The sequence below is a fragment of the Temnothorax longispinosus genome, chromosome 11, assembly GCF_030848805.1.
Source record: "Temnothorax longispinosus isolate EJ_2023e chromosome 11, Tlon_JGU_v1, whole genome shotgun sequence".
Lineage (NCBI taxonomy): Eukaryota > Metazoa > Arthropoda > Insecta > Hymenoptera > Formicidae > Temnothorax > Temnothorax longispinosus.
Window position 1 is genome coordinate 13,499,280 of NC_092368.1, and position 26,931 is coordinate 13,526,210.

General features: G+C 38.3%; 2 protein-coding genes across 7 annotated transcripts in view; one reads left to right on the forward strand and one right to left on the reverse strand.

Moving 5' to 3' along the window:
- Positions 1-4,801, reverse strand: part of Nlg-3 (neuroligin 3) — a 153,444-nt gene extending 148,643 nt beyond the window's left edge. Inside the window, exons 1-2 of one of the 4 annotated variants that reach the window (XM_071794403.1) lie at positions 3,076-4,801; positions 1,718-2,550 (exon numbers count right to left, since the gene is read on the reverse strand). In XM_071794403.1, the coding sequence (XP_071650504.1) occupies positions 1,718-2,105 (388 nt within the window). In that variant the 5' untranslated portion in view covers positions 2,106-2,550; positions 3,076-4,801. Of the gene's footprint in view, positions 1-1,717 lie in introns of all 4 variants that reach the window. The other 3 variants (XM_071794404.1, XM_071794402.1, XM_071794405.1) reach the window with 3 other exon arrangements.
- A 12,141-nt stretch (positions 4,802-16,942) lies between these two features.
- The window catches only part of LOC139821838 (uncharacterized), a 53,346-nt gene continuing 43,357 nt past the window's right edge, over positions 16,943-26,931 (forward strand). The window contains exons 1-4 of one of the 3 annotated variants that reach the window (XM_071793195.1): positions 16,943-17,242; positions 19,940-20,225; positions 20,326-20,744; positions 21,809-22,051. In XM_071793195.1, the coding sequence (XP_071649296.1) occupies positions 20,504-20,744; positions 21,809-22,051 (484 nt within the window). In that variant the 5' untranslated portion in view covers positions 16,943-17,242; positions 19,940-20,225; positions 20,326-20,503. Of the gene's footprint in view, positions 17,243-19,930; positions 20,745-21,808; positions 22,052-26,931 lie in introns of those variants that run through there. The other 2 variants (XM_071793196.1, XM_071793194.1) reach the window with 2 other exon arrangements.

Here is a 26,931-nt window from a genome sequence, read left to right on the forward strand (position 1 = left end):
TTTTTATCGGTTTTTATATTTTCTATAATCTCTATTCTATTTTTTTTAACGAGAATAACACAATCCGAATCCCATCTTTTATTAAAAAAACCTATAACATGTAACGCATGCATCATATGTTGACATCAACATGTCCCGCTTTATATTTGTCCGATTAAAAGGACTCGTGTAAACTTAATATCCCATACCGGGATTAATGTACTCGCGGAAAATACGGCGAAAGAGAGCGAACTCTCGTCGTCGAGCAATGTCGATAAAAGGTAGACGAAGAATTGACGCGGATTTCTTCGGCTACGTCCGTTATGCAGAAGAAACGAGAAAAAGACTGTGCACAAAGAAGCTCGCCATCTTCGAGCCCCTCTTGCCGAGGGATCGCAAGATAATTGGCTGATTTAACGAGATCACATTCACGACGGAGGGATTCGTGCCGCGGTAAAGAAAAGCGCGTATTCTTCTTTATGGTGACTTCCGTCAGGAAACGCACGCGGTTATCTCGAAATATATCATCAACCGTTGAATGTCGTAGTTTAACTGCAAAATAGAAGGTAAATCTAATATAAATTCCCGAGAATATTGAAGTTTAATTTAATAAAAAATCCGCAAATCTCTCAGTTTTCATTTTACGTTAATCCGCGGCAGGGAAGGAAAATTGTGGATTCCCCATTATAATATCTTTCCTCTCATATGCACACGAGCTGCAAATACGACGCTTGGATACGGTATACTTTATGCAAAGCGAGTGTATTCATCGCGCGTTTAAAAACGCAATTAACATCTTAAACTCGCGAATTACGTTGATTCGTGGGAAAGGAAGGATCGTTAGCTTTCGCGCCCGGAAGCGGTGATATCAACCGCTTTCACGGTCACAAAGCGCGAACGTGGAAGCGCTTGGACGCGACACTTTGCCGCGCGAAATGGGATGTCCATTGCGTTGTTGTAATTGGACGGAAGTAGTATTTTACCGATGCGTTTACTGAAGGCGATGCAAAACGCTGACGGGTCGGCGCGCTCTCACAACTTGACTCAATAACAAACGCCCCTCCCTCCCCCCTCCGCGTAACTATTGTGTTGATTACAAGTTTACAGGGCGAAATAAAAAAAAAGAAGAGAACCGTTATATTGCGCGCGTTACGATTTGCACAGGTAAATTGGATATCTGGAAAATAAACTGCGTCCAGTGCGGGGGATTATCTGTCCACGGATGGACGCGTTTATCGGAATCCCTTTCTGCGGAAAATTGTATGTACTGATAATAGAACCTTTATCCTTCAAATCTTTTTTGCGTTTGATTTCCGTCCGAGCTGAAATGTAATCTACAGCTTGATTACTGTAGTTAGAATGCGCGTGTCAAAGGCCGCAGCTTCAAAGCAAATGATTCTAGTGTAATCTATGTGTCTGTTTAATTTCTCATAATAAATACGCTGTTGACGATTGAGAAAACGTTTTTATCAAAAATGTCACAGAGAATAAAGTAAATTTGCATTTCAAATTTTAAGTGCGCTATGTGCTGCGCTGCTGCACTATTTGCAGCGCAAATACTCTAAATTGGTCAAGTTTGTGTTCCCAAATAACTACCTAATTATCTCATTACCTATATGCAGTTAAGTATCTTTATTTTCTATTTTAAATTGTTTCAACTATCAATTCTAAATTATTCGCATGGACTTCTTCGGTGATTCTTTCGCTTCGATGTAAAAAAGAAAAAATTAGAAGTTACCTTGGACCGGCGCGTAAATGTTGAGGTACAGGCAATCCTCGCTTTGGTTCTTAAGGTAGGGCAGCAGCCGCTTGAGATACTCTGCCCTGCCCTTGGGCATCTTATCGCTGATCTCGGGCAGCTTCTGAGGGCAGACGGGCCCGAACTTATCGGCAACCTTAACGCCCTGCCAAAGGGCACCGGTGACGGGCGGCATGAAGCGTAATGAGCCGGTCGGCGGCGAGGCGTAGGGCACACCGCGGAACACCTCGACGCCCTCGAGGTATCGATCGAGGGTAACGATCACGCCCGACAGCTCGCCGTACTTAGTCCTGACGATCCTCGAGGTCAGCTCGGCACCGACGGTCGCCAGGAACAAGCCGAGCAGCGCCAGGATCGACGACATCATCTTGACGCGATCACCGACGTCTTCGGCGTCACCTCCCTTCTGCTTCGGCGTCCTCCGCACCTCCGCCGATCACTTTTTTGCCGCGCCGACGTCTCTCATACTCTTCCGTCTCCCTCGTCTCGCACCGCTACTACTATTTCCGTCTTAACCGCCGCCAGAGGTGCGGATGCACGTCAACCGATCCATCTCGCGGCTCTCAGAGGCTCGTCCGCCTCCTGGATGCATCAATCTCCTTCAAAGTGAAGGACAGTTCGATGACTGTTAGGCTTTACTTGGCTCGATCGAGGTACTTAAGATGATCTCGACTGGAAGTGTACAAGTTGGTGAAGTTTCTTACAATAGCTTCTTTGGTAGTTCAAGATCATGGACTTGATTTTATTTAGTAATTATACAACAAAACTATTGTCTTTAATTAGATATTCCTGAGCTCAAACGATGCAAGAAACTAATGAAAACGAAGTAGATTTAGTTAGAATTTTTCCAATATGTTGATCTGGTGAGATTACTAGTCTCGAACTACATTCTTTTATCTGAATAATTCGGTAAAAGAAATAATTGCGAATCGTCCTTAATTATTTTTTATGCAATTGACCTAAGGAAGACTGCAGCTTAATAGATTGGGAAATATCCTGAGTTAGATCTTCCTAGGAGAGTCGCAGAGATTGTATATGTCGTGTATTAGATTTCTTCAGTCGTATATTTAAGTAGATATTTAGAAATGTTGAAGAAGTTCAGACAATCCATCGACGCGGTGACAGAGACCAGAAGATTCTCCTTTTAAACGTCATCGTTATCCTCTAGACTTAATTATTATCAGCTTCACGCTATAAAGTTGCAAGTTTTAACGATCTCCGGATTCACTCTCTCTCTCTCTCTCTCTCTCTCTCTCTCTCTCTCTCTCTCTCTCTTGTTTTTATTTCACTAAACAATAGAGATTTTCTACACATAGAAAAGATCGTCGTAAATTTACCATTGGACGTCTATAGCAAGAACAATGAGTGAATTATTTATTTATACACTGTCGGAAACTTCTGTAGGTATAACTTTACACTTTTCCGCGATAGACTGCAGCATCTAGATCGGAACTTCCGGTTTAAAACAGGATCTCTTCACATCCACGTAATGTAACCTTGTCCTTTAACGATTCTCCGCTCCTCACTCACGTCTGTTGATATAAAAGTGGTTCACACGCGTCTTATCGTTCACACAAAGACGATCTCGTGTCTGACGGTGTGCTTAATGTATCGCAAGAGATAGAATACACCGGCTCTAATCACGTTCGGGAGCGGGCCGCTCTTGGTATATTTACCCACTCGTTTCATCTCGGCGAAAAAAAAGAAAGAGAATACAAAAGAAATAATATCCCAATCTCTCATTCAAGATTTCTTTGGACGGATTAAAGATAACGAGACTCGTCGCACCTGGCTCTCATCTCGTGTGATTCATCGAACTTAATCTCCGCGATCGAGTCAAATCGAACATTCACTGATTTTTCAGCGGCACGATCTTTTCTTCAAAGCCAATTCGCTCGAAAAAAAACATACGAGCGAGGAAATTGACGTTGTTCCGGTTTTCAATTCTTGGAAAAAAGCAAAATGTACCTACGCGCGGAACTTTTTCGCATTGAAGAATTTTAGATTTCAATCCTTTGTAATCAATAAACGTGGAATTGAAAATCCGTCAGCTGCCTCGGCTTGTTTGACGGCTTAAAGAGATACGTGCGAAGATACGCGCTCACCGTGTGAAATAAAAGAAGCATCCAGGAAGAGCTTAGCTTGTTGCGTTCAAGAAGAACGTCACTCTTTATATTTAAACCTTTTCAGTATCTTCTAGGCATAAAACGCAACTCTTCCCAGGCAATGTGACGCTATTCTCGTTGAGTCGACGGCTTCAATTTTCAATTAACCTAGTTAGATTAAAATCGCACCACTAAGAAGCTTATTTCCCTGCGAATTTCTAGGTATAGACACTCGTAGACTGCAGAAACCAAAATTTAGGATTATCTTTGATTACTCCATTGTATTCGCACTTTCCTGACCGATCACTGAGTAATGATCTCCGCGATCATCGGCACAACACTACGACCAGGATAGAGTCGCGCACGCGATCATCGTTCCTTCATCGCAACGGGTCAAGCACTATCGTACGGGATTCCGTTCTGCACATAGCTTCGCGACGGGCACCCACCCCCTCACCCTCCTCCGCCCCTTCCCGGCGTCTCGCGCCGGCACCCGTATCCGGAGTATTTCTTCAAACTTCGCCGAGTTGGGAAAATCGTTTTCCCGATTGGACCCGATTTATCGGATGCGTCAAAGTAATTTCAAGTTTCGTTGAACTGACCGTCGCAAGCTGGAAGCGGCAACCCCCTCACGGCACAACTACTACCCCCGCGAAGCTAACGAGAGAGAGGCGCACCGAAAAATCCGTGAGGAAGGTGGGTAGTGGGACCGTAAACGGCCATCCCCGAGTTTCTTCTCTTCGTCAAGCCACCCCGGTTGCAGCGAACTACCACCCACCCTCTGGCACACTGCACCGTCGACGTCGATGCACCCTGGTCGATGCACCGGGACGAATCTCGCGTGACGTGAGATTGAGGGGTGGGTACACGGTGTTACCCGTGAGAAAGGGTGAGAGCGCCGCTGGGACGCCGTGGTATGCGACGAAAACCAACCGAACCGATGTAGCCGACACTTCGACCCCCGACAGACTGGCGTCAGGCGACGACGTTCGCTATCGGCTGCGCATGCCCTCCGCGCAAACGCTCGGGGACTCCGGTACAGGACATGGGCGCGGAAGTGCACCCCCGCGACGCGTTGGTCGATACGGCAGGAGTGATCGATCCTCGAAACCGACCGGCGAGAGTTGTTGGTTCGAGTCCGGGATTGCGAAAACGCTTATTACAGTCGTACTTTTGGCTTCGTCCGAGACCGTTCCCTCTCGTTGGACCTTTCTCGTCCTTTTCGAGTTATCCATCGCTATATTGGCTTCTCTCGCGGCGCAGTCGTCTTTAAAGGATATTGTACGTTTAAGCGATTAAGCCAATAATCGCTGCATTAGTATATCGATTTTTTCCAACGGTTTCTTTTCACGACTCGTAATTACTTCTCTTGTCATATTATTGAGTCAAATATAAAATCTTATTGTATTAGTCGCTACTCTAACTTGATTTAAAATTACTTCTTTTGTCTGGATGTTTTATCTTTCCATTTTGTTCTTCACTATTGATCGAATCCCGTTATATTCAAAAGAATATTTTATTTATAACTGTACATACATGCATATATTGAGGATACTACACTTTTTCTATTGGAAAACATGTTTTTTGTTTTCTTTACATTTAATTGATTATCAATTTTTTCATCGCTGTTGACGGTAAGGCATGCAAATTACTTAATTTTAATAATTTATATACTTACCATCATTATATAACAGTTTTAATAGTTATATTTTAAATATAATGCAGCGTGTAATACATATTTTAAGTGAATGTCAATAAATATGTTTTACAACCATCTTTTAATTTCATTCACATGTAACGTTTAATGAGTAAAACGCTCTCATCAGTCCATCGCTATCATTTTAACCAAATTATATAGCGAAGCTTATTTATTATATTAATTGATAATTTCTATTACTTTATTAATTACGCAACAGATATTATCACATTAAATTGATTACCGCAAAATATTTCATTCTATGATTACTTAAAGCAATTTTTATAATAATTTAAAAACACTCCCCGTGCATATAAATTATAAATTACTTTATTATATTTTTAAAACAAACTCTCTCTCGGCCTGAGAAATTAATTAACTGCAAAAAAATACACGGGCAAGTGAGTCTGTTAGTTCTGTAAATCTCAACAAATTAGTGATTACTAAATCAATGCAGAATGTAAATGTCAGTCGATAAATAACGACATAATTAATTAGCGGGATTTATTTGACAAGCTCGCTTGCGCGCATAAATCGTGCAATTTTGTAGTAGCTCGCAGCAAGGAATTTGCGATGGACATCGGGAAATCCCCGGAAAACGGGTGAAATAAAGGAAGTTTTTAACGAGAATTTCCGGAAATCTGGGCGCAGCTGCGCAAAGAGTTTCTCCTCGCAAAAATTCCACTTCGCTCCCGCATTCAACATCGCCTTCGCATTTTACCGCGTAGTTATGCTCGTTAACAAACTCTTTTCTAACGCGGAAGCTATAGGAATTATCTCGCTGAATTATTTCTCGCTTCGTGGAAAATCGCGCGCGATTGAACGAATCTTTTAGAACGTTAGTCTATGAAGCGTAGCGTTATATTTCTCGGTTCTTATCGGGTCGTCCTGTAGTGTCTTATTTAACTTTACACACCATTTTACTTATTATTTTTCTACGGCATTATTACAATTTATATTAAGAATTGTAATTTTTTTTTCCTCGACTGAAAAAGGTCCAATTTCCTGAGAACCTTCCCCGTGGTAAAAAATCAGAAACAACTTTCTCACTAAGGCAGATACGAAGAATAATTGGACGGAGAAGTGGCTAAAGGATAAGCTCGGGGAGTGGGAGTGGTTAAATATTTGCAAAGTCAACGTGAGGGGCGCTGTGCCACCTCTCGAAGAGGTGGAAATTGGCCGCCTCCGGCCACAAAGACGCCTGAGCGGAAATCCGCGCCGAGAACGTCTTCTCGTTTGCGACACAAGGATGCAGCGTCTTTACAGAATTCTCCGTCCATACAAGAGTTCAAGGATACCGTTGAAATTACAAACACGCACCAATCTAAAATCTCAACGATGCAACGAGTCTGAGAACTAACCTAACGATATAAAATTATTTATTAGCGAAGGAGCAAAGAGACTTAAAAATTAAGATTCTTCTATCTGCATCTGCAGCGTAAAGAATTCAAGAATTTTAATATATTCAAAAAGGTAAAAAAATAAATAATGGAATATTATATGGAAAAAATAAAGTTTTATTGAAGTATCTAAAAATTTAGCTCGAAAAGAGAAATAGACTACCTCTAAAAATAATTATATCAGATATTCAAGCTGCTAGAATATCAAAACTTCTTGCAACATTATCATCACGCTTGAGTGTCCTACATAATTATTTTCAGATATGTATCTGGCTTAATTTTTATGTACTTCAACAAAACCATTATTTTTGGACAGAAAATCAATTACGCCACATTCTAAAATCTATAAACATAAATAGTTACCCTAAAAAACGAATAAAGAAATAAAGTTTTTAAAGTCTAAATAGTGTAGTTCATTAAATTGACTTAGGCATGTAGTAATATTTATAGCAATAACACATATTAAGATGCCTAAACAATAATAAGATCGCATTTAAATAATAAGATGGAAACACCGATTGGGAGACACCAGTCGAAGAATAATTCAATCGGTGTTTCCATTTTATTATTTAAATGCAATCTTATTATTGTTTAGTGTTGTTGCTATAAATATTACCACATGCGTCAGTAATCGAATTGGTACAACACCCTTCGCGGAATAAGAAAGGTTCTAGGTTCGAACCCTGGCTGAGGCAATAAAATTAAATTATTTAATACAATATATATAAACTTAAAAATTACATCAATTTTAAAAGGACCAAAACCCACTGTCAAAATGTCTTGACAATTATCTGACTAAAACCAATGGTGAAATTGTCAGGACGATGATTTATATATTCGTCGCCAGTTAAGTCGATTTAATGATATCTGTTAGTTAATTCATCACTAGCAATATACAATCTATCTTTAATTGTTATCTAAATAGTGTGTTTAATCAATCAAGAAAGGAAGTTGATTGTTCTTGGTATTTGTTAAGGTGTAGAATTCCTCTGAATAAGTGTTACACCTGTAAATTCTTCTAAGAACTTTTGAAACTTGACAGCTAAAACTTCCAACATTCAATTTCTTTAGTATATATAAAAATCTAAAAAATAAAGTGTCTTTGTCACAGAGAAACGTTATTTTTTAAAATCAGAATTGAAAGACATATTAATCACAAAATACTGATATCCCGACATTGGAATTGTTCGATCAATGATCAATATATGGCCAAAATTTGTTCGCTGTAAAATAAAAAGGAAGATTTGCGAAAGGAAAATGACGTCTCTTTGCATGGCGCGGCATAAGAGGTCTTTAGAAAAGGACTCGAGACAAGGGTGTGACGCGAGAAATTCGTGCCCGGACTGCCGAGCATTCAAATCCAAGAAATCGATGCCGCTTTTCGTGCGACAGAAACGGCGAATCCTGGGATTCGTCAGTGACTATGAAAGTCGGAACTTGCAAGGACGAGTGTTCCGACCATGCAATTCCGTTTCCCGGGACGTCATACATAAATTTGAGGGGATCGGTAGAAGCGAAAGTTTGAAGGCACAACTAAACTAGAGTAACCAACGAGGGCGAAATACAAGACGTATTGTGGATTATAGTAACTTTTCGTGATAACTTTTAGTTATTAAATTGAGTAAATTGACAGTCAGGAAAGCAGTGGTGTTTGTGTGTTCTCTTTTTAAATTAAAAAATTGAACTTTTTTTTATTTAGCGCATCCTCCGTGTTTGGCATTTGGAAATCAATAAGAATCGTTGACGTTCGCCCACAGAATGAGAAATTTCATTTTGTCGTGGAACGTAATCCGAGGTTAGAGAAATTCGAGAACAGAATATACGGTACCACCGGATGCAATTTCAATCCTGGGTCGTCGGTTCAAAATTTCAGGACAAAGAGCACTTAGGTATGCGACCGTTGGAACGAACTGTCGCTACTTTCGCGGAATTTTATTTGTTTGTCGCAATTTTTAAATAAAAAACCAAGAAGCGTAAATAAATAAAAAGAGCGCGCGTCGCGTATTATTATTCATAAAAATTGCTATATAACACCTATTACAAACGTAATCCAAAGCGCGGTATTATGCATTGGTTGCATTGCGCCGCATGCGTTATGGAATCCGGGGAAAATCGCGCGTTTTATTATTTCGCGTTTTTTTTTACTTCCACCGCGCGCGAAATTCTTTCGGTAAATTGAACAAATTGCACTTTTATGAAATTCTTCCTTCGAAACTTTGGTATAGATTCTAGAAAATTGCATTCGCCGGGTCTCCACACTTCGAAAGCACAGCCGGAAATCTATTTTATTTTACATATAACTTTTAAATTTTAATTTCTTCAGATCATTAGATCATATTTCTACATCTGTCTGTTTAATTTTTAGTAAAAATGCTTCAGGACTTTTACGAGATTTTGCTCGAGAAAAAGAAATTTTAATACCTACTCTATCCTTGTATACAGAGGTTATATAATAACTATACGCTTATCACTTCTAACATGCGCGTTTAATGTTCTCTGCGCGAAAAATCGTTAATTTTGCAGCTGCAACTGCTGCGGAACATTTAATTACTCCGCACGCGTCCTACATAAGTTCAACGCTGAAGCGAGGTTGATGACATTAAATTCTATTAAGAGGGCTCCCCATTCGTATTTTCCGTGAGCTTAATGCGCATATTCATGACGGTTCATCGCATCGACGGGTATTAAAAGCGTTAAAACTGTGCACACACAAACGGAGAAGGATTCTCCGGACTTTTTAACTATTCGACAATTGCATTTTTCTTCCAAGATTTTTTACAAACATTATACTTTCTGATTTGGATTTGATCATTAGATTGACGTTTACGTAAACCTGTGCAAAATTTATTTGCAATTTAAAAATTTTGATTTATATATATGTATATTATAGCAAATTATACTGTATTATAGTAAACTAACGGATAAAGTTCCGAAAACGGCCCCCCTCCGATTTCGATAAAACTTTGTAAAAAGCTTCGTTTTGGGTTAAAATGAAAGTCCTTAAAAAGAATTTTGGCGACTCCTATAATAAAGCCATTTTTTTTAATAAAATGGTAAACAGTACACACGTAAGCGCAGAAGGGTGATAAAGAATTACAATAAACTAAGTAGGTTTATATATTTCAGTTAGTATTATTTAGATATTTTATACATAGTTGCCATAATATTGAAAAAAGCTTTATTTTAAGTCGTATCAGTCTTGCAACAACGATTGACAAAAGATGACTGATAGAATATGAGCACAAACACGCCAAATAGACCGAATACTACAGAATGTAAATAATCAAGGTCAGAAGCTAGTATGCGTAGTACGAGCTTGTAAAGCACGCCACGAACCTATATGTGACAACTCGTCTCGCGTGGAAAGTGTATGCGTGAACTATTTCGACATATACATATATTAGTCATTTATGCCTTCCAATACTCAAAATAGCTGCAGCTATATTTTCCACCCGAACCGAGGTTCACCCCCGGACCCACCCTTGCATGCTTACAGGGGAGGATAAAAACATAAAATTATTCAATAAAAACAGTATATATTGAATTTATAACATCCTGTAGAATTATGAAGATCTTCCTATATTTTTTATCATTTTATATTAAAAAATGGCTTTATCATAGGAGTCGCCAAAATTCCTTTTAAGGGCTTTTATTTTAATCCAAAACGAAGCTTTTCACAAAGTTTCATCGAAATCGGAGGGGGGCCGTTTTCGGAACTCCACCTAAACTAACCTATATACTATATTATATACTATAGTGTAATAAACTAAACTATATGCTATACTATATATAATGTAATATTTTACATTAGTATAGTATAGTATAGCAAACTATACTATACTATACTAGTGTAAAAAATATTATATTATACATTATATATGTATACCATTAAGTAGAGATTTTTTAAGTAGGTTAGAAAAATATGGGTAATTAAAAAGCTTTGCGAAAATTTACAAATTTACAATTAGCGCTGGCAAAAGTAAAAACTTACGTTATCGTAATGCGAACTTTTAAAACACTGTATAAAAAGGCTTAAAATAGGTGCTCGTGTAGGAAGAATATTTTAAATTAAAAAATAATTGCAGGAAGTTTTTTAAAAATTAATAACTAGCGCCGTTTTTTTCTCTCGTCCTATTTTCTTTTGATTTCTTTTATTCAGACACGATGAGATTATTTACATATCAAGCTTATTAATATTTTATGCAATTTTACTGAGCGAACCACAAAACTATAATTATAAATTATAAATTATAAATTCCTGTGCGTTTGTATTTTTCAGTGATTCCGTTATTATTATACTATTTCAACCAATATTCATTGTAAACTCGAAACAGATTTTACACCTTTCGTCCTCGTTTTAGAATGCTTTTAAATTACATTAGCACGGACTGCTAATGGCGTTTATACAATTTTACTTCATTTATATAATTAAACGTATAATTTTATCCTCGCGTCCTGCAAATGATTTTTCCCAGTCGGCCATCCGTGAGAAAATAACTGCAAATGCAAATGCATGTCCGGCGCATCTGGGGCGATTAAATTCGCAGTGTTAATATTTGCAGTTACTTTTTCATACGAAAGCAACACCAGACTTTTCGATATTGAATCACGATTGATACGCGCCGATTGGCAGCAAACCGAGCGAGCGGGCCAATCGATGGCCAAATGGTCGAATTTCAAGCTGCCAGATTCGATCGATCGACTCATCGTCCGCGCCGCACTTCGAAGAAGATGGGTGCGTGCATTTTACACGTGTCTGCGCGTGCCGACACGTGCGTGCCACTCGCACAGGTCCGACTCCATTTAATTACTGGATCGAGCGAGCTTTCACAGCCGTTAAAGGAAATTAATTGCCCCAGTAACGTCCATGCTGCCGGTTTCGACAGCGTACATGATGGATCAAGCAGGACGCCAGGTAGAAAAAAATTCTGTGGGCGAAGAAAAAAAATTCTCTCACGCATGGTGGTTTATGTATTGTGATTCTTTATCTGCATATTGTTGTTTATAACGCTAACGCTTTGATATTTTTGCGCGCTTTTGTCAGATGAGAAGAAAATTTTAATAATGCACGAAAAATATCAAATATAGTAGAATATGTCGTTTCAGAGGATATTTTTTCCCAACGTCCACATTTCGGATTTTTTACTGTTTTGAAGGCATTATTATTACAAGCGATATCATATCAAGGCATTATTATCATCGCAATGTCATCCAATTTACTTTTATTATTGCGGAGCTTATTTTATATCTGCTTTTCGTTCGACGAAGTTCCCGCGCTATTCACTATCTTTGATCTATCCTATCCTTGCCTCGTATTTATCGGACTTCCTCCCGAGAGCGCGCGGTTGCGAGATTTCCTTCCTCCTGATCTCTCTCCTCGCCAAGTTGTCTGCTGCTACGCTCCTCTTCGAGTTACCGTAAATTGTTCTACTTAGCTAAGACGAGTAGTGACCCTCCCGAGCGAAGTTTAATTAGCTTTTAAATCCCTGCCGCTCATTATGCCCTCCTTTTTCTCCTCCAAATTGAAGGGACGGGGGGGTTAGCTTCTTCTCTTATCGGCCAACTTCTCGCGCAAGTAATCGCGCGGAAAGGAAAAAGGAAGCGCGCCCTTTTCAGCAAGAAATACAACCGGGTAAGGAATTTCCACCGTGAACGACACACCGAAAACCGATCGGCGATCGGTTTCGATTTAATTGGCCGGCGGATACTTTTACTCGCTCGACGCGAGTAACACAAGTAGGGACAGTGCTCGATAAGCAACGCTGCTGTCTGTGATAATTAAACAAGAACTTTACACTGACAAAGAAACGAAGATTGATACCGATAATTAATTCTTAGATCCCCTCGTATTCTTAGATTTTCGCATTTCTACGTTCGTTATGTTTCTAGTTTCTTGAATTTCCTTTCAAAACGTTCTTGATTTTCTAGATTAGGTCTCTATTCAAGTTCTTTTTTTTTTTTTTTAGTAAAGTGAGTAAAATTTACAGGAAATTGTCGACGTTTCTCTCGTCAGTCTTTTTCTTGGTGTTAGCTTCCACACGTCAATATCTGTTGAAAGTAGAGGAAGGTGGGGTAATTCGAACCACCCTAAGCCTTTTTCAAGACAACTTGGAGACTATTAAAGATAACTAAACTTTGTTTTCGCTTTTCACAACGTGTTTCTAACAAATTTTTTTATTTATAGTAAATATTAATGTTATAACAACTTTTTTGAAGATATATTTTTGTAAGGTAAATTGAACCATGTTGGGCAAGGTGATACACTTTATTAATCTTTGTAATTTTTCTCGTTAATTTTAAGGCATATTAATAATGAAATAGTTAATAATAATTGTTATATTACATATTTATTATATTCTAATTTATTACAAACTCTAATTTTTGTGCTCTTTGTAACAATTTCATACAAATATATGGACATGTTTAAAACTTTTACTCACAATAATACGTAGAATAAGTTCATCTACTAACCTTATGCTGTAAGCGATACACACCAAATCTTCAGTTTTAATTTTTAACTTTATGACACGTTGTGCCACGCTGCCGCTTTGTACATTAAATTAGGGAGTTAGCAGCTAGTAATTCCACTACTGCCCGCTAGGTTGTGACACTTATATTACAAATATCGTGATGGTCCAAGTTGCTCGCGTGGTTTACATTACCCCAACTTTCTCTAAGATAAATTGATCCCGGAAAATAATCAGTATATTGAATCAATTTTGATAAGATATAGTATATAACTGGTACGAACGTTTAATACGAGAGAAAGACATTCTTACTAAGCTATCGCTAGTCATTTCCGGCGACACATAGCGCGTCTTTAGCGTCCATCTTTTGATTTATCACAACGCGCGACCACCCGCGGGGTAGGCAGCCGTGTCGGAAGGCTCCTCTATACGCGGCGATGATAAATCTCGGGCACTCTCGGCTACAGGCGCCGCCGCTAAATCTGCGCGAATCACGCAGTGTGCGGCCGGTATCGCTGTAATAAATCGCGCTTCGATCGCAAAACCGTCTTGTAATACACGTACCGCGCGAGAAAAAAGATCTAGATATAGTAGGATTTATCCTCTAATTCCCGCGGGAATTAAATCCCCGCGGATTGAAGCGCTTCAGAAGAGAATAGCGTATACGAGATCAACACCGAGTTGGTAACTTTATAATAATTTCGAAAATGACATTCAAAAGAAAAAGCTGTATATCTTATAATTTTTTAATAAATGAAATATTAAAAATAGTAATTTGAAAATTATGTTAATGCAACTTAAATAGAAAGTACAGTATTGGTGATAAATACACAGAAAAAAAAGAAGCGTAAAATCAACATTGATATACATACTTGTATATACGCAAGAATCCTATATATTTTTCTTATAAGAATTTCAACTTTTTATTTCAACTTTTTTTTCTTGATTGAGAACTACATAAAACTTCGTTTAACTGTATAAATGACTTCATTCAAGCAAGTTTTCTTCTCGTTTAACGCAATATAATCTCATTTCAAGATTATATATATTCTCGCGTATATGCAAGTATATTTAGAGTTAATTTGACACTTCTCTTTTTTCTATGTAATCTGAAAAAATTGCGTAGTATCTAAAATTCTCTCGACAAGGAATGCCGTGTCGTTACAACGCAGCAACCGACATACCAGCATATCGCCCTAAATTTCAACCAATAACCGTTTCACCGTAGAGAATTCCAGCCGTATCCATGCACGGAAGCAGCCAGTTTTACGTTCGAATGACTTTCCGTTCTCGGTGAAAGAGATAGAACATAAATGAACCTCCACTTTTGTAAAATACTAACGCCGTTTTGTGTACATTTATAATATACAACTTAAATAAAAAAAGTTATAAAACTCTCTTCTCTTGCTTTTTTCTTACGCAAAAAAAATAAATAAAAATAAAATATATATATATTATACACTGAGAAAAAAAAGCTGTTGCTTCAATTAAAGTGCTATCACGGGGTGCCAAAAACATAATTAGTTTATTCAATTGTATTATTATTAGACCCAATATCTGGATAAATCAATAATTAAATTATTGGTTTCATAATCCAGATTGGGTCTAATAATAATACAATTGAATAAACTACTTATGTTTTTGGCACCCCGTGATAGCATTTTAATTGAAACAACAGTTTTTTTTAGTGTATCTAATAATAAAAACTAGAATAATATATAATAATAAATATGATATACATTACATAACAAATATAATCATATAACATTTAAATTGGAAACAATAAATATGATATAAAGCACTGATGCTTCGAGAGAGAAAAAAAAGATATGACATCTCGTTGTTTTGGCACAATCCCGCGGCGAGAACATCGTCCCGTTGTGCATTATGGAACGGCGAATATGGCGAAGATCCTTATGATCCTTCTTGCTATCAACTTGGCCCGCAAAATAAGTACGCCCGAGATTCGGCTTATTCTGAATAATATATCAAACTTATGAAGGCGGCTTTGAGGTCGACGTCGCGGCAAATCCTTATATTATAAAGTAGAAGGACGAACGGACGAAATTGCATTTCGGCGACCCATGTGTCTAAACGATTACACGTATTTCGATAAAATCCGATAATCCGCAAACGAGGATTTCATGTGACATACGTGTGGTGAAGGCAAGAGCGAGATCGAGAGAAGGAGAGAACAAATATGTTATGCTCCGTAAGTATAGAAAAAAGATTTTAGATCCTGTATCAAGGACTCAGAAAATTACAAGATCTAAAAATTTAGGGCATTGCCTGATCTCTCTCTCTCTCTCTCTCTCTCTCTCTCTCTCCCGCTCTACCCCTTCGAAAGTTTCTAAACTGTAAAGAGCTAAACTTCCAGTTATAAAATCCATCTAGGCGAGGTTCCTAGACAGCATCTACCCTTTCCTCATCCTCTTTGTGTCTGCGAGATGAGCTAAGTTTATTATCGTAAATGAGATGATTCTGAAGAGGAGCTACCCATCTACGGAACCAGCTACCCGCGTCCCGAGGGGGATGGCTTCAAAGCCTTCTTATCGTAGATTTAACACGTCGTTACGTCCCGTGAATACGCTGTGAATACATGTGCGTAGACGCAAAGCAGATAATTCGGATACAAAACTAATTTTGCGAACCCCTTACGCGCATTAAGCTCGCGGCGACTTCCTCCGAGAGTTTCGTGCATTTATCTGGAACTCCGAATTATGCATTAAAGTAGATTTGTTTAGCTTGAGAGAAAGTTGAAATTTGTTAAAGATTTGCAAAAAATGGTTGAACTGGATTAAAGGTAAATTCAAGTTTTGCATCAAAATTGAGTTCTACTCAACTAGGGCCAAATCAGTTTCATTATTTCAACTTTAGATTTAACTTGAACTAATAATTGTTTATATATATATATATATATATATATATATATATATATATATATAATTAATTAATAGCATTAATGGAGCCAGTTGTAAACATTATTTTAAGATTTTGAGAAATAATATAAAATAGTTACTTGACAATTTAATATATAAAATTATTGAAAAAAAACTTTTACAGATTTTTATTTCAAAACAACATAAACTTGTTAAAATTTCGTTAAACTTATTAAAATTTTTTGTCGCTAGATTTATTTCATGTATAATTCCAGTTTTAATATTTCTTCTGCAATTCATACAGAGATCGACGCATGCAATATCGCTATTATTTATCAATTTGATCTCGAGAGCACATCTTTCAAACTACGAAAGTTCGTGCTTTTCGCGTTCTCGCGGATCAATGAGCAAACAAGCATCCGGAGCGCAAGTATCCTCCTCTCAACTCGATGCACTTCTCTACTTCTAGACAGCCGTGCATATGCGGACAAATTTCAAACAACAGAGACGATTTGACGAAAACGAAAGTTTTCGCCTCGAAATTTGCTTCGCCTTGGCGGCGCGCGGCGTGGCGCTCCGTTCGAAGATTCATCCGCGATTTAATTTTAGAAGAGCTTTTCGCGCATATGCGCCAGCTCAGTCTACTCGTAAGTTTCGTCGGGACAAAACGAATTTTCGACGTGTGCCTTTGTCGCGAAAGAAATAACATAAGTGTGTCCGATTATTCAACAATCGTCAATGTCGGGCTTTAATTTGTATATGTGACACTTTTAACAGTTTTAACTGTCCAATTCAAACTGTTCGGCGATAACGATGTAATTGGAATGTGGAGTGTAATTACTCAAATTAAATTTATCATTGTTGTTAAAGGAGATACGTGAATCAGGAATACGTGAAAGGAAGCGAGATTTATTGTTGCCGTGCTATAGAAATCTTTTGTCGGACATGCGAAAAGGGGTAAAGAGTCCGTCCTCGACTATTTTTGCGACGCGAGAAACTCTAAAAATAGAAATTGTTGTACAACGTAACAGCGTAACAATTTGCCGCAATTTCGGGTATACATTTTTGCCCGAGAAAACAATTTTTTTTACAAAATTCGTGAAATAAAATTTTTTTCCGAACAAGAGATACAATAGCGGTATGATAACGGAGGCGGGATAACCGTGGCGGGATTTTCTCACCTCTCGAAAAATCTATCATAAACATCGGCGAAAGTAAAAAGAAGTATTAATGATGGATGCGGTGAATTCCTATAAGCTTATCCACCACAAGCGGTCGGCAAAATAGGATTTGCCGCAATAATCGCTTACGCTCGCTCGTTCAATCCTTAATCCCTTAACAACGCCAGGAAATAAAAAAAATTTGTCAAAAATATTTTATTTTATACGCTATTGTTGCGGAATATGAATGAAGTTGACCTCGTTAGAAAATATACAAATTAAAAATATACATTTAAAGTAAATAAATATACCATGAAAGTGTTTATATAGATAATATATTTAATACACCGCTGTATAAATATACTGTATAATTTTTTTTTATCTCAAAAAATACCTTTTAATAAAATATCTTTTAATACATTTTGTTTGAATATTACAAAGACAAAAAAATACTCTAATAAATGTTTTCCTGTTTGACGAACATGTAAATAGGGAAATAAAACGAAACGTTCACGCGTGCAGTGGCAACATATCGAGCGCATCAACTGTTATTGAGTTCTCACCCTGAGAAGCGCTCGTCGATGCGAAAATGTACAATTCGGCTCTGTTCGTCGAAGAGGCTCTAGTTGTCATCGTCAACGTTAAAAATAACGTTGACGGCTTTTTCACTAGTGTGAATCTTCTCGCAAAAATTTCCAGGAAAACTTTGATAACATCTTTTTCTTTATTATGTTTTCAAAATTATGTACTACCATGTATACACGACTTCTTTATTTTATTTAATAGATTTTCTATTTGTGTTATAGCGTGGAAATAATAAATTACCATTATTAAAAATAATTTACGTCCTACCATTAAAAAATCCTTCGAAATTTTGGGATTGTTTATAATCATGTCCAAATAAGCCATAAAAATTATATATTTTCTTACTAAATGTTTTAATAACAATGTTATTTATTAGAAAAGTTAATATATCGAAGTAGAATAGCATTTCGAATTTCGAGGAATTTATAGTGGAAATATTACGTTAAAAGGGATTCAAAAAACTTGGGAACTGGTGTTGCAGACTACACCAGCTTGACAGGTAGAGCTGATATGGTCTGAAAATCGTGCGGCGTGTTCAAGTCTTCAAAAGTTTGCCCACCGTAAACGTCACAAATATCGGATTTAGTTGGTTGGCGCTCTCTCTCTCTCTCTCTCTCTCTCTCTCTCTCTCTCTCTCTCTCTCTGTCTTGCATTTTCCCAGGTTAGTTTCGAACTCAACGTCATTTATCCGACGTAAATTACGAGACGCTCGCGTATATCGCAAAACTGCGAGCAAACTATTATCGCGATACTGGGAAATGAGCACTTCGCCCGTCACGCGATCGAATTTTGCGCGAACGCGACTTGCCGCTCGATGTTAACGTGCGACGTTTTATAAAGTTTTTTACGTCGTTTTATGCCCATGTAAAAATATCAATGACGTTCTTAGGTGCAAAATTTTTCCTTACGACTCTACAAAATATTCTGGATAGAAACATTTCGACGAAGTATGTATCGTTAAGAAAAATTTTCAGGAAGTCATTTTATATAAACTGTTCGTTTAATAATTTCGACGCACTGCGGTTGGAGTTCTTGACGTTATAAGTTGAAAGGTCTAAACGCGGCGACGCGCGCGGCGATGTCCTCCTGGAGGCGATATTCTTGGCGGGACAAACAAGGGTGAACGCACGTACGAGGAGAGAGCGACGGCTCGCGCGACTGCACGTACTCTTCGCCCCAAATAGAACGCGCCGCCTGTTGGTAAACTCCGCTCTCTCTCTCCCGTGCTTCTCGATCGCCATCACGAACGCGCGCCAGCTCGTTTTCTCTCGGTGCGCGCTATTCCTTTCGCTTAAATACAGCCAAGGAATGCTGTGTCTACTAAAACAGTCGCAAGAAACATTTCAAAATAAGATAATTGAAAATACCATAGCTCGTAAGCCCGTGAATATGGATACATTGAACTTCAATCCTTTCGAGTTTAATGGAGAAGTCTTTGACTACAGAAGAAAACTAAAAATAAAGCTATAACTATAACTGTAACTATAGCTATAGCTGTATCTGTATCTATAACTATAACTATAACTACAATTATAACTATAATATACTAGGACTATAACTATATATGACTATTTAACACTATGTCTATTTACACTTTTAACTATACTTTTATGATAAATGTAACTATTTAACTATACTTTCATAGTAAAATAGAGAAGTATATTCTACTATTATTCATATGTGTTATTCAAATTTTTATTATAATTTTTAGAACATGTATCTTTATACATTTTAAATCTGCTTTCAAAAAGATAATTTTAATAGGAAAAAAATTTGATTTAAACGCAGCAGAGCTGTACAGAACAGAATTATACGTTAATTGCGCCAAATATAAAACACACGTGTTTGTTTGATGCACAAAGTCCCGGCCGATTGGCCGACGGGAATGTTTAAAAGTTCAAAAATACAGATACGAAATATCAATGAACTCTGCAATAAATTGTAACTCGGATAAAATTGGAGTGGCGTCCCGAAAATTGTTCGATAGCTACGAAAATGTGAAGCTCCGCACGTGTAGAAAAGTAACTCTTCTCAATCCGCGTAAGGCAGCGGAAGCTACGAAGTGAAAAGTTCCAACGACGGCCGAAAGAGCAGTCGTTCTCCTTCGCATCCGGTTCTGAGCGGCAGCCGGAAAAATTATTTTTACTTCAATCGCGAGTGTGTGTGCTACGTCGCAGTTGTCGCTTCGTACCATTGTGAGTTTCTTAAAGATTATATTCTACAATATTTTTCTACTTCTGTGATTTTTTTCGCACGGTGTTTCTTTCGCGAAAAAAAAACGCTGAGTTGTTCTAGGAATTGCAACAAATTTGGTGATAATTCGGACTGAGTGCTCTATTCTTATAAATATTAAGTTATTATCACGAAATGAAGAATCTCAGATTTGACTAAATTGCTAAGCATTAATAAATTTGGTGAGACAATTTCCAAAGCACTGAACTTGGTGTTGTGGAAATCAACAAACGCGTGGCAAATGTCCAAAATGTTGCGAATAGAATTAGTGGGCCTACTATTGTTGGCCTGCACGCAAATTCTTACGGAGCACCGCGACTTTCATGAATCACGGGATCAATATGGTTACCATCAGCGACACTCTTTTCACGACACTCAGGAAAGAATAACGAGGGAAGTGCGCGTCAAGGAAGGCCGATTACGCGGCATGGTGGTCCAACCCAGAACCAATCACAATTTGCAGCTGGTCGACGTCTTTCTCGGTAAGTTTCAGAACGCCATTACGTTTAATTATAAAGAATTATCGTTTACATATAGGTAGATAAGAAATGATTCATTGCTTCGCGAGAACCTTTAGCTTTCCCGTTGCGTTACATTTAATGCTAAAAATGGACGTTGATCCTTCGAAGAAAGGATGCATAGAAAACAACCGAACCATATACCATTTATATCGATTACATTTAACTCGATGGAGACGCCATGCGCCAAGCTGGTTGACGCAAAGCCGTCGTTTCATATGCAACAACCTACTACAACGGTATCTCGATAACGTTCCGATACTCCGAGGGAACTCGGCTCCGGTCAGTGAGCAAAAGTTTCCTGGCAGCTGCATATATCCGCGCTTTGAGAATCCCGATACGTCAAAGGATCCAAAACGAGGAGCGCGCGCGCCCGCGCGCGTCCGTGTATTTCGGGAACAGATATTACTGCCGTCTCTTCGCGGCATGGCATGGCACATCTCTCCCCTCTGGTTTTCTCCGTCTTCGCTCTCGACTCGACTCGCTCGACGCTGCGCTGCGTGGCGTCCGTCAACTTGCACCGCCACGTACGCGTCAAATTGCATCCGCGTGTGCATCCGTATATGCAAAGCCGAGCCTTTTCTTGATGTTGATCCGCGCACTTGAGTCGCTTCTCGCTGAAAACCTGTCAACCTTGATAAAAATAACTGAATTAAAAAGCACCGATGGGAATTGCAATCACGAAATTTGATTAAATTGAAAACCGAATCGAGGTCGGATAGAATTTAAATGGAAATTGATATTTAATTGTGTTAAATAAAATTACATTGGAATTTAATTATAATTAAATTTCAACTGATATGCAGAGAAACGATATTCAGCTTAATGAGAGGCGAAGTTAAGTGGCACTGACGTAAATCTTTTTTCAAAAATACATTTAACGCTATTAATAGCAAGCACCGGTGAATAGTTTGTTTCCTCAAACACATTTGTTTTGTAATGGAGATGTCAGTTACCGTATTAGTTTGGTATTACGCCATGAATCTATGGAACCAGTGTGCAAGGCAGTCCTCTCCCCTGTGTTTTAGGAGTTCCTTACGCGGAGCCTCCCGTGGGATCCTTCAGATTTTCTCCGCCACGCTCACCGCAACCGTGGAGGGGGGTGCGGCAGTCACAGGAATTCGCCCCAGTTTGCCCACAAGTCTTGCCGAATCTTCGTGAGGAAGTAAAACCGGGCAGGTACGAGTACCTGGAGAGACATTTGCCGTACCTGAGGAACCAGAGCGAGGACTGTCTGTACCTCAACATCTACGCTCCCCATCAGGCCGAAGGTGAGTGCGAGAGTGGTTACGGGAGAATAGGAGTAATAGTATTGTCGCGGAAGTCATTTGGTATCGATACCGAAACTGGATCCAATCTACAAAGTTCGGGCACATTGAGAAGTGACTCAATGCTAACTCATCTGTTTCTGAAATTATTGAATTAGATGAGAAATTTAAGATCGCGATGTAGCAGAATTTTCACAATTCAGTTTAAACTTATATTTTGGGTTATACAGATCAATATTCAGCTTAAAATACTATTTTGAGTTACACAGATCAATATTCAACTTGATTGTACTATTTTGGTTATAATGATGTTTACTTGAATTTAATAACCATTTCTATTATAGCTTCCAATTAGATTGCTTCAATTTAGGAACGAAATGTTCTCATACTTAACAAATTTAATGGGAAATTTTTTATTCACATAACTTATCGTTGGACGTACAAAGTATAAAAGCGAGTAACACCAAAGTATTTTACATCTCTACTGTATATAATTCGCGAACACGATGATCCTCATATTCGAAGTCCGGATAACCTGCAGGTGGAATAATCCTTCGACAAAAATGGGAAAAATATCCCGGATGAATTGAAACTTTCCTCCGGATTTTCCCTCGCTATAGCAAACAAAACATGGAATATCCAACTCGAAAAAAAGGGAGGATCGGATCGACCGTCCCGTCTCGTCCCATCTCGCGCGGGCTCGCGCGATTATGCGGGTGCATTCGGCTCTGCAACGAGCTTTTCCGCACGGTCAACTGCGTAAAACAGCTGCCATCGATTTACGCGAGGGCCGGCGTCACGGTGGAAGGAACGGTCACGTTGGGTTCGGCTTTCGCGTGCGCGTTATAAATTCATTCCTCCCCCCTTGCGTTCGTATATATTCATTCCGCCAGTCGGTCGCTCGGTCGGTCGCCCCGCCGCGCCAACGTGCGTATTCACCGTTTTACAATACCGTCGGCCCGAGTGGGTTAAAACTCGCGTCGCCAGGCCATTTATGAACGTATGGAAATATCTGCAAGAATTCCAAATCGAATTGACCGGCGGGGGCTATCGGTATAGCCTGCTTGCTACGAGAGGTATCGCTCGCAAAACCGCACCATCGCGCCGTATCAGCCCGTTTGTTTCACGCCGCGATACATCCGCCATGAGCTGAAAATTTTTTTTCTATTGCATTTCCATGACGGAATATGATTTTGAATTGAACTCTCATTTTTCGATATCCACTTTAGAATTTCCCCCACGTTTCGCATGAGATCAAAACCGATATAAAAATATTCATGGAAAAGAAATCGATACTGCCTAATGTCCCTTTTTCATAAAGCTTCTAAATTTCTTATGACTCAAACAGTTTAAGGTAAAATTAGGGAAGATTTGGTTGAATCGCAATCTTAGGTTTCTAACGTTCAATTTAATTTTCGTGTTGAAAATATTTCAGATATAATAATCTGGTCTGAATATGATATAATTCGCTTATAAGTTAACTTCCGCGAGAATGTGGCGTATCTTCTTTATCTATGTCCCCCTCCTAATGTGGAAATAGGTTAATCTTTTTATCGCTGTTTGTGAAGTACACTTCTTATCTCCTCAGATAAACACGATAAGCAGCACTGGATTTCCTCAGCGTTTTCTCGGGTAGGCATTAACCCGTTAAAGCAAGCTCGGTTCAAGGATACCGCAATTACCGCAATTGCGGCGGTCTCGTTATCTCGCGAGATCAATATTGCGAGTCGTCATTGCAAAAAATAAATTAAAGAATATAATATAAATTTGATACACACGGCGTTCTCTGAAATTCTCGAAACTTTATGGAAACTCTGTATCGTCCAGTATTAAACTTTATTAATTCCGCGAACTCTCTTTATTTCCCAGTTTATAGAAAATATTCACGCGTTGTGATAATTACACTTCCCAACACAGAATAATTCAAGCAATGCGATACGTCGGAGTTATCGCGTTGCTTCCTCCCTCAGAGCGATACAAACGCTTTGTTGGAAAATTCGGTGGATATGTTTTAATTTTGTTTCTATCTCAACGACGAGCTTAACTCATTAACGAGCGCATTAAAGGAGAAACCGCAAACACGGAATTACTATTACGCGTCTCGAAATTATACCATCCCGCGAAAGATACGTCGGGATTTGCGGGATAAAGCGTGCGTTGATGACTACTATACCTTCCTCGGTGGAACTCTCTCTCTGCTTTGGGGTTGAGTGAAGCTAGAGTAGAAAACGTGTGCACGAGTGGTACTCGAGAAAGTCGCCAGAGCCAACACGAGCCTTTGTACCGCCTTGTCGTTCTACGGTTCCAACGAGACCAATTTCTCTTCCATCGTGCTTTATCCAAGAAAGGAAAGAGCACGGCAGAGCGGATGGCGGGAGAGAGAGAAGGTGGATAGAAGGGCGCACGTACTTGCAGTACTTTGTGCTTAGTGCCCTCACCGAAGTACGTATATAATTATATCGGCGATGCATTCATATGCACGCGTACTTCATTTCCGAATGTGAAGCGATGTTCGCTTGTTAATTTTAACCTAAGCCCTCCTCTCTGCAATCTATTCGCGAATGCGCCTCAGCGCCTGCGTTTATTAGGCTGAAATAATTAAGCTGTTTTTATTATTGTTGAAGTGAAAACAAAGCGATTTTCGATCATTCTAAAGTAAAAAATAATAATAATTAGTTTTTCTCGATTTTAATCGACATATTTTAACTCGAGATTACTTGTTAGGTGCATGGAAAACTGAAACGACTAAATAAACGAGAAGCTGAATGAACTTTATATAGCCTAATTATTCGCATAATTACGCATTTTTTTAGAGCATGAATATCGCTGCGAGTCGAGAGATGCGTAAGTAAACACGAAAATTATTTATTCCGCTGTGTAAACGCTGTATAAATTTGCCTTTCATGGGAGCTTAATCGTTAGAAGGAATTCTTACGATGTCTCTTTGAATCCTGCAAATTAATGGAAGGCAAATAACCGGTCTTCTGAAGCGATGAGTATGTTTAATTCTTTTAGAGCTTGCTCTCCGCCTATATAAGTTCCGACGTGGGCGTGGGATCAAATGTCAATTGAATTCGAACGGCGAATTTACTATTCTCTGTTTCGTCATATGTAAAGATAATCCTTGGATCCTTCAAACCCTCGCTTGCTCGCGATTTCTGATCCTCTTTTGGATTGTCTGCTCGCGGATACGAATCTGAATATCGGAGGTGAGAAAGCTAGCATTTGAGATTCTCCTTACGGTCGACGCATATTCGGTACGTCGCCATATTGCTTCCCTCCGCCTCTGTAAATCTCGCCCTCCGGCGAGATTTATTTGACTGTGCACCGTAGATCGAGCATTAATGAATTTTCCGATATTTTACAGCGCCGCAGGGGTTGCGATCGCTGAAAGCCAACCCCCCTCTCCCCTCTCCTTTAGCTTCGTATTTTTCGCCTTCATTCTCATCCTTTCTCACTCAAACGTATATACGTATACTTTCTCCTATTTCACTCATGTATATCTATGAGTAGCAGAAGCCTGAGAAATAAGAGAGAAAATCGTGGTTTGTATTATAAAATTGTACATATGAAACGCCATTTAACAATTACACATATAATGCTATAAAATAATAGTGAAAAAAAATACAAAATACTCTTGTCTAGTGCAAAATTCAACTCCGTAACTTTTTATTCTCAAATCGATTATTTCTTTAATCGTTATATAAGTTATTTATTATAATTTATATTATATAGGTAATTGATCACGCGCTGGTCGCGCGCATTAGGTATTCTTGATTGAATAGAAATATTCCGATATAGAGCGCTTAAAGATAGTTAACAAAAGTAAAATTTACATAATTTATATTACTTTACATTCATTAATATTAAGTATATGTAAGAAAAATACAAAGTTTTAATAATAAAGTATTATACATGTATAATGTTGAAAAATATTTTGTATGTATTTTATATACGAGGGAAGTTTTCCTCTTATGCTCTTCTAGCATCTTTTCTCCTCTAACGAGTAACGGTAACGAGTTACTTTGTACAAAAAGTAACGGTAATAGTAACGCATTACTTTTATGAAAGTATCATTCCCAACTTCGACTAAATCTTAATTTTAATTTATAAATAAGTATAAGTTAGGTCAGTGTTTTCGGGGAAGGGCGGATTTTCTCAATTGTCAATATAAAGAGAAATATAATAAAATATTTGGTGATATTATTAATTAATACATAACTTTTATTTGCAAACCTATACGTTGAGCTATGTAAATGTGTCAAAGAAATAAAAAAATATTTAATCATTACATATTCGCAAAATGTTCAAATAAAATGTTCAAATAAAGCCATATGTATAATGATTAAATATTTTTTTATTCTTTGATCTATTTACGTAACTAAACATATATAAATTTGCAAATAAAAATTACGTATTAATTAATAATATTATGAAATATTTTTATTCTATTATTCTTATTAACCTTCATCTTTTTCATCCGTAAAAATCCGTTTAAAGAATTTATTTTGAAATTACCACCATTTACAACATTTTCACCGAAGAATACGTAAATAGAACGTGGATAGTTTTTGGAAGTTTACTCGTATCTATAATTCACCTCACAAACATCATCTTACCGTGGGAAAAAAGAATATTGTAACGTTTACACACTCCAGTGAAGTTCCAATATTTAAGATAGCGAACATATCTTACGCGGAGAGCAACCCCTTTAACGCGCGGCCGGTCGGATGGTTCCGATTTATTCGTGCAGTCTCGGCACATCTCTCATCGCCAGACCGCGGTCTTTTCGCATGCTCTCGCCAGCCGAAATGCACTGGGAATAAGTTTTGTTTACCAACCGTGCCGCGAGCGGTTTCAAATTAAAACGTCGGAGCGGCCGC